Source organism: Corvus cornix, chromosome 5 (genome assembly GCF_000738735.6).
Source record: "Corvus cornix cornix isolate S_Up_H32 chromosome 5, ASM73873v5, whole genome shotgun sequence".
Classification (NCBI taxonomy): Eukaryota; Metazoa; Chordata; class Aves; order Passeriformes; family Corvidae; genus Corvus; species Corvus cornix.
The window spans coordinates 58,040,741-58,048,944 of record NC_046335.1 but is presented as its reverse complement, the minus strand read 5'-3'; the positions used below and the strand labels follow the sequence as shown (position 1 = coordinate 58,048,944).

General features: G+C 49.5%; 1 protein-coding gene across 1 annotated transcript; it reads left to right on the top strand.

Annotated features, from left to right (window-relative positions):
* Nucleotides 1-1,059: 1,059 nt before the first annotated feature.
* Nucleotides 1,060-8,204, top strand: LMO2 (LIM domain only 2). The gene is made up of 4 exons (XM_039553169.1): nt 1,060-1,254; nt 1,351-1,527; nt 4,155-4,370; nt 7,226-8,204. Exons 2-4 carry the CDS (start codon nt 1,487-1,489, stop codon nt 7,443-7,445), a joined length of 477 nt encoding a protein of 158 aa, XP_039409103.1. The 5' UTR covers nt 1,060-1,254; nt 1,351-1,486; the 3' UTR covers nt 7,446-8,204.

The window sequence follows — 8,204 nt, the reverse complement described above, 5'->3', positions numbered from 1 at the left end:
TTAATGTATTGCAGATATTATATCCCCAGCTGCCAAAAAGCTGGAAAAAAAGGAGAATGTAGTCATAAAAATAGACATCAAATACATTTCTCTTCTGGGAATTAATATAGACGCGAAATATTGCTACTACTGCTCTCCGGGGCTTTATTACAGATATTTCTTTGCTGTTTTTAAAGGAATTAACAGGGCAAGCAGTTCATCTCATCCAGAACTCTGCCTCCAGCAAGGGCCAGTGTCTAACGCCACAGAGACTGGCAAAGGCTCGGGTTGCTGCAATAGTTTTCACTCCGGCGCTGTAAATCAGTCCTTTCCGGGATGTGCTGTGCCGATGGAGGGGAGGAAGGGCGGGAGGGAAAACAGACATATTCAGGCAAGACTTTCCCCATCTTTAGCCTCTCTTGGATTAATTACAGATCGATACTTGGTACTCGCCGGCTTTTATAGCTCATTAGCATCACACGGTGTCAGGGTGTAAATTTGTTACACAGCTTGCCAAGAACCGGGGGGTGTCTGGAAGCAAATGCTCGCTCGGGGCTATAAATGAGACACAACTGAGCTGACCGGTTTGAACTCTGGGCGGACAAATAATGCTTGGGATCTTTACCTGTGGCTCTCCAAGTGCCGTACAAACCCATGTGTGCGTGTGGGCATGTGCGTGCTCATGTCAGAGAGGGAGAGGGCGAGGAGAGGGATGGTGAGTGCGGCTCCTGTGTGCAGTTGAGAAGGCGGCACAATCCGGAACCAGGCGCTTATTTTTTTTTCAGCCCTTGGGATCATTCTCAGGTCGCCCACCTGCCTGCCCACAGAGACAGCGTTAGTAAGGAATTAATAACGTGAGAACGCCTCGGCAGCCCCCAGCCCTGGCTCTGGGGAGCCCCGCTCTGTCTCTTTAAGGAACCCAGCGAGTCGTGATGCTGCTGTTTGTATTGCCGAATCCCCAGGAGTGCAGTTAAGAAACGGGCAGCTGTCTCTTTAAGTGTGATTTCCTTCTATTGTATTTGAATCGTGATCAGGAAAAAGGAAATGAAACCAGAGAGCCGGGGCTGAGCCACGGAGTAATAATAATCCCGGGGATGCGGCTGCCGCCGCTCGCAGCGCTGGCCGCCCGGGCGCGGAGCGTGTGCGGAGCTGCCCGCGCAGAGCCGCTGAGCGCCGGGCGCGGAGCCGCGGTGGCGGCCGCGGCCGCCGCCCCCCGCCCGCCGCGGGAGCGGCCCCGCCGGCCGGGGCGCGGGGGGAGCGCGGCGGGGATGGGAGGTCAGCGCCGGGGGGGCCGTGCGGGGCCGGGGGGGCCGTGCGGGGCCGGAGCGCAGCCCCAGCCCCTGTGTCTCTCTCTCTGTCTCGGTGCTGCAGGAGGAATCCTGTGAATGTCATCGCGGGGCGGCGGGGCAGCGCGGCTGGCGACAAGGCTCCGCGAGCAGACAGCCTCTGCGGGGGCGGCGGGGGCAGAGCCCACCACCGGCACGCCACAAAGGAACCGGCCCTGCCAATGTCATCGGCCATCGAGAGGAAAAGCCTCGATCCTTCCGAGTAAGTGCGCGCTTTTTCTCCGCGGCGACCCCGCTCGCCATCGTCCCCGCTCGCCTCCCGGTGCCACCCGTCCCCCCGACGGAGCCGCCGCCGGCATTGTGTGCCCGGCAGCCCCGGAGGGCTCCGGCGGCAGCCCCCGCCGCTCCGAGCCCCCTTCCCTCGCACCGGGGACACCTGGCTGCCCCGGCCCCGCGGGGCTGACCGTGTGGGGGAGCTTGGGGAGAACGCCCCAAGTTGTGGGAAGGAGCAGCCGGGAGCAGAGAGGCGCAATTACCCCCGAGCAGGGCATCTCCCACTCGCTCATCCCACCACGGGGTGGTGGGGACGCTCGGCGAGAGAGAGAGCATCCCGCTTCCCAAGCTTGAAGGTTTTCCATCCCGAGGGACCCTCTGTACCCCATCCCCGATCTGCCCAACTCGCTGCAGCCGATCAGTGAAAGGTCAGGGCTGTTGTCTGCGGGTGCCCAACTTCCACGTTTCCATAACGCAACTTCCAAGAGCTCGCAGAAAGCTTTGGTGGGGGCTGGGTGTTCTGCTAAGGGCATGTAGACCGACTTGATGGACGGGGTGTAGAAGATGAGAATTTCCCTCCCTGGATTTCCCACTCAGGGAAGGGACCGGCTCCCGTGCCCAGATCCAGGCTCTCTCCCGGGCTGTGCTCCCGTGTCCCGCTGGCTGTGCTGCACACCCAGGGATGGTAGCTCAGCACGGAGCCAGGGTCACTTCAGCCCCGTACGTGCTAATTAACTGCACTTAGGCTTGTCTGGGATGGCGATAAGAGAGAAGAAAAAAGAAATAAATTATAAAATCTCCGTTTCCAGATAACGCTTAAAACATCGCTCTCAGTAAATTGAGTCATTCGTGGTTTGTTTCCTGTGAGATACTAAAAATGCCATCGCTTGGAGCCCGGAGCAAGCACATGGGAACTGCTGCTTTTGGGCATTAAATCACTTCATTCCATGATGTTTTACATGGTACATTTTCTTTTATGCTGTTTTTTAAGAAACGCTAATCCCAGCTCCTAATGATGTCCAGCTTTCAACTACAAAGTTTTTTTAAATCTTTATTTATTTACCTGCCGTGTGTTCTGGTGGCTTAAGTGCTGGCTTAGAAATCCACAGACATCAAAAGCCTAATGCATAAACCAGGAATGCTGTTCTGCATAAACATCCGTCGGGCTGTTCCGGAGCTTAGGGCTCTCAGAGAAACCTGGCTTGGGATTCCCAAACACCCCTCAGATGAAATATTTTGGGGTACGCTCCAGAGTTTCAAATAATGGATAATAAAGGATAATGATGTGTGCTTCCTTCAACTGGAAAGCTCTCAGAAGTTGTCAGCGTGGAGCCCACGTGTTAGGAAAGGGAGTACGCGGCCCAAAAGGATAAATTTGGAAAATGTAGGGCCTAATCATGAGTTCCCCGTGATTTTAATGAAAACTCACAGGATGGAGAGCTGGCAGGACAGGGGTGTTACGACATAACTTGCAGGGCCCAGCAGTTTAAACTTAGAAGGGAGAAACCAGAGCAGAATATAACCAGATAATATCTCAGGGCTCAGCTTGCCTAAATAAAAACTGCAGGATCACTTTCTCAGCCCAGAAGTTCTTGACCAGAGGTCGTTCCTCCCTGCTGAAGAAGGTAATTTTTGCCCAGAAAACTGCTGATCCAGTAAATAAGCAGGAGTAATACAATTTTTTTCCTGTTGCCTGCTGGAAACTGGGAGCAGAGCTTCTTCATCAGTGTAGGTCTCCTCTGCCCCCACCAGCCCAGGGGAGGACAGACCAATGACAGAAGCAAATTGCTTGGGGACTCTGTGCTGGAGCACTGATCCAATAATATGAAAAAATTTGGGGTCCACTCTACTAGCCACAGGTTTGAAATGAAATGAAGCAAGTGTTTAAGGGATGGATCCAGTAGATTTTTTTGATTGACTTCTCTGGGGTTTGGGTGAAGCCCAATACATTGCAAAACTGGGTTCAGGCACCATTGTTTTAATTGTTTGCTGTTCTTTTTTTTTTTTTTTTTTGTACAAAAAGACACATTACCCCAAAAGACACAGAAGTCCTTAAGAGCATAGCTTTGAAGAAAATTCTCACTTCTTTTATTAGAATTATCCTAGATCTCCAAGCTTTTTAGAAAAAGGAGCAACATAAGGTGCATAGAGTCAGTGCTAATATCACAATAAAGATTTGTGCCTCCTTTCACTCATGGATGTGTAAATCCCAGATAATTGAGGGATGTTGGCATAGACCCATCCCAGGGGATTCATGTCCTTGGCTAAGGGAAAAAAGAAATCCTGCAGCAACATGAGGTAAAATTTTGGCTTTATTAAAACCAGCAGCGAAACTTAAACCAGTCGGGCAACAGAATCAACTGTTGTATTTATTCATTTCGTGCTGTTCTGAGAAGTGACGCCCTCAAACTTCGTCTCCAAATTTCCGTTTCCCAGCGGAAAGTGTGAAATCCCTTGGGTGCCTTTCTTAGTCCTGGTGCAAATGAGCAAAAACAAGGACACAATCCCTGTCCTAACCTGTCCGACCTTGCGATTTGTTTTGCTTTTCCTTCTCCTTCCTGCGCGGACGCTCTTGGAGTGGCTTTCCCTCGCCCAGCGGTTGTCTCATTCCCGCAGGGAGCCGGTGGATGAGGTGCTGCAGATCCCACCGTCGCTGCTGACATGCGGGGGGTGCCAGCAGAACATCGGGGACCGCTATTTCCTGAAGGCCATCGACCAGTACTGGCACGAGGACTGCCTCAGCTGCGACCTGTGCGGCTGCCGGCTCGGCGAGGTGGGCAGGCGCCTCTACTACAAACTGGGCAGGAAGCTCTGCAGGAGGGACTATCTCAGGTAGGCATCCCCCTCCTCACACCCCCGCCCCCCTCCTTCCCATCGTTTACTGACTACAGCTAGGAATAAGGAATTCATCTGGAATGGCTCTCAAAGCCTGGCTGCAGTCACGGGTGTAACAGCATCTGCAAGCTCAGGTTTGCAGTATGGGCTCCTGTCGTGGAATCCCTGAATTGTTTGGGTTGGAAAGGGACCTTACAGCTCCTCTTGTTTCAGCCCCCCTGCAACAGGCAGGGACACCTTCCACTATTGGGAATTGGTTGCTCCAATTCCCCTCCAACCTGGCCTTCCAGGGATGGGGCATCTGCAGCTTCTCTGGGCAACCTGTGCCAGGGCCTCACCTCAGGGAAGAATTCCTTCCCAATATCCCAACTAAACACCCCCTCTGTCACTTTAAAGCCATTCCCCCTTGTCCTGTCCCTCCATTTCTTGTCCAAAGTCTCTCTCCAGCTCTCCTGGAACCCCTTTAGGTACTGGAAGGGGCTCTAAGGTCTCCCCGGAGCCTTCTCCAGGGTGCACAGCCCCAACTTCCTCAGCCCATCCTTGTATTTTTGGGATTCATATGCAGATGCTTTATAGTATTGCTGGGATTCTTCAGTAAGTGATGGATAAAACTAGAGATTATCTGTGCTGGTTAGATAAACAACTTAGAGTTGTTTATAGCTAAATCTTTAAAAAATTGGGGGGAAAAAAAGCATTTTTAATGGAAATGAAAGCAGTGCTAACATGTTGTGAACAAAGCAGAATTATTTGATAATGTGAAGGATATCAAAAGAACTCCTGGGACTCAGAGTTGTTGGCATCTGTCGTTCTGCACAGACCTAACCCCATAGCTCCAGGTGAGCCATGCAGGGTCAGTGTGGCATTCTGGCAAGCAGAAACTGGGAAAAGGGGCTGAATTCCAGCAGTCTCCCACTGAGCTGGCAATGAACTGGTTCCCCTGAATGGTTTTAAGGAGTTCTGTGCTTCTCCCAGCATTGCCATGGAGCTGAAAGGTGTTTAAACCCAGGTTAAGAGGTGAAAGATCATTTGGGTTTTTAGCATTCTTAAGCCTGGTGCTGAATAAGCAAGAATTTGCACATTTTGCAGAACCAGATCCTACAAATACACTTGTTATGGGTGTTTTCATCAGTAACTCTCTGCCTGCCTGTTTTGCCAAAGTTTGTAAGTAAGGGACTAATTGGAGACTAAGATATTTCACAAAAATTGATAACAAAGGATCTTTACATTCCTGGTTAAAATGTATTGATCTTTGCTGTGCTGGTTGTGTTCCATTTCTTCTCATGGATCCCTAATGTATCAGGGAGGTTTGTGGAACAGAATAATGATATTTGGTATTTTTCCAGCCTTTTTACTGAAGGCTAACTTACCTGCCAATAAAAACTAAACCAAAATCTCAGTGGACTTCCTAATTATGCTGTCCCTGAACTTTGCTGATGGGAATTTTGCCGAGCAGAAATTAAGAACTGAGTTCTGCTAATGGGACCACTTGTAAATCCAGCAACGATCCGGTGTTAATTACACTTCCCAGATACTTTTCATCTTAAAATGGAAGCAACAGGAAATACGGCAATACATTTAATGCATTTTCTTCCAGTGAAATCCAACGGTTTTATTTATTTAATAATGCAACAGATAATATCTTCCCTCATTAATGAAAAATTTGGCAACCATTGTGTAACCTTAGCATTACTTTCCCTGGGCAGAAGTAAACACTGACATCTCCTGGTAGACAAAAGGAATTATGTCCTTTCTCCTTGAAGGTCTCTTAATTTACCAGACATCCTTTTTCCAGTTCAGAAGATGATGTAAATCAGGCCCAGCACATGCAGGAGACGTGTGGGAGGTGGAAAAACTCTTTCTAGAATTAGTATGGAAGTTCAGAAGTCAAACTCAATGGGTGTATACACTGAACACATCACCTGTAGCATTCCTCCCTTTTAAGAAAAAAATACCAATATATTCATGCTTCTTTATTACTGACTTGACTTAAACTCTGCAGAGCATTCATTAGAGGCTCCTTTTCATGGACAGTATCATGAGGCCCTCAGGAGGGTTTCTCCATGTGGATTAAAGAGCAGTCCACATCATAAAACTGTTTGGGCTAGCATAGGTATCTAGGAGGTCTTAGAATGTGTCCTTCTGAAACCCATCAGGAGCGGCTTCATGGATCAGGAATGCCTTCATGGATATAGAAATGATTGAAGGCATTTCCAGTGTGGAGGCACAGACAAAAGGCAGGAGAGCCTTAGACCATGACTTGTCTCAACTCCTTCCCGTAAACTACAGAGCAACAGCTTAAGAAAGGCAAAAATGATCAACAAAAGGTAATTTCTGTTGATCACAGAAGTGGAAGTGTTAGTATGGCACAACTTCAGGCAGTGCTCTGGGGAACCTTTGTTCCTCCAGTTCAGGATAAGGTCACTGATCAGAGAAGTCAATTACATTGATAGATTTGAGTAGATTTAGATTGGATATTAAGGAAGAAATCTTTCCCTGTGAGGATGGTGAGGCCCTGGCACAGGTTGCCCAGAGAAGCTGTGGCTGCCCTATTCCTGGAAATGTTCAAGGCCAGGTTGGATGGGGCTTGCAACCACCTGGGATGGTGGAAGGCGTCCCTGCCCGTGGCAGGGGGTGGAACTGGATGGACTTTAAATTTCCCTCCAACCCATTCTGTGATTTTATCCAAGGTGAAGACCTTGGATTTTCTGTTTCAATTTTGGTTGTTGCAAAGTTTCCAGTTCTGCTTGGCAGCTTTCCATGTGAACTCCCTCTAACTCAGCACTGGTCCTAATGGATCAAGGATGCTGTGCTCTCGTTTTGATTCGGTTTTCCCTCTCTGCCTGTCGTTCCAGGCTCTTTGGCCAGGACGGGCTGTGCGCCTCCTGTGAGAAGCGGATCCGGGCCTACGAGATGACCATGCGGGTGAAGGACAAGGTGTATCACCTTGAGTGCTTCAAGTGCGCCGCCTGCCAGAAGCACTTCTGTGTGGGGGACAGGTACCTCCTCATCAACTCGGACATAGTGTGCGAGCAGGACATCTACGAGTGGACTAAGATCAACGGCATGATCTAGCGTGGACGTGCCTGGCGGTCTGTGACAGACACCTCCCGGGCCCAGCTGCACCGAGGACGTCATCCCTTGAGCTGTGGGCTTTGGAACAGGGGGGAAACACCACGCAGTCGGCCCTTGGCAGGCAGTGCTCCGTAGAATGTAAACTACACCCAGGTGAAGGAGGGAGAGCAAAGCAATAGTAGCTAGACTGACTTGTGTTCACAGTACGGACAGTAACTGACATCAGCTGGCAGTCGGGGACAGACACAGCACCATAACCCATCCTCCCAACTGGAACAGAGTAGGGACTTCTGTAAAGAGATGTTATGACGTTGTCACCTGCAGACTAGGATTGTGCAATTCGGTTTTCTTTTTGTCTTGTTTTAATTACTGAGCTTAGATGACAAGCTCCCACAGTAGGCGTGACGAGGAATGCTGGAAGGAAAGAGCCATCCCTCACGCGGTCATTCCATATGGCCTCACGCTTTGGGTGGGAGAGGAAGCAGCAGAAGGGTGGGGGTTATTTTTGCATGGAATTTTTCTTTTTCCTTTGAGAATGAACAGTGCATCCTCTAGTCCCAAACTCTTCTTTTAAAAACCCTGCTGAATAGTTGTTTTCGGGCACTGCTGTCTCAAGATGACATGTTCCCCAGATCATTTATATACAAATATAAATCTAAAGAGTTGTTCAACTATTTTATTAACTTAGATTATATCAATAAAATATTTGTTGTGTGTAGTAAGACTCTGCAGCTTTAATAAAAATAATGAAAGATTTGA

Coding starts and splice junctions, on each gene's coding strand:
- LMO2 (XM_039553169.1), top strand. CDS start 1,487: ATGTCATCGGCCATCGAGAGGAAAAGCCTCGATCCTTCCGA. Junction 1,528..4,154: donor AAAAGCCTCGATCCTTCCGA/GTAAGTGCGCGC, acceptor TCATTCCCGCAG/GGAGCCGGTGGATGAGGTGC. Junction 4,371..7,225: donor TGCAGGAGGGACTATCTCAG/GTAGGCATCCCC, acceptor CTGTCGTTCCAG/GCTCTTTGGCCAGGACGGGC.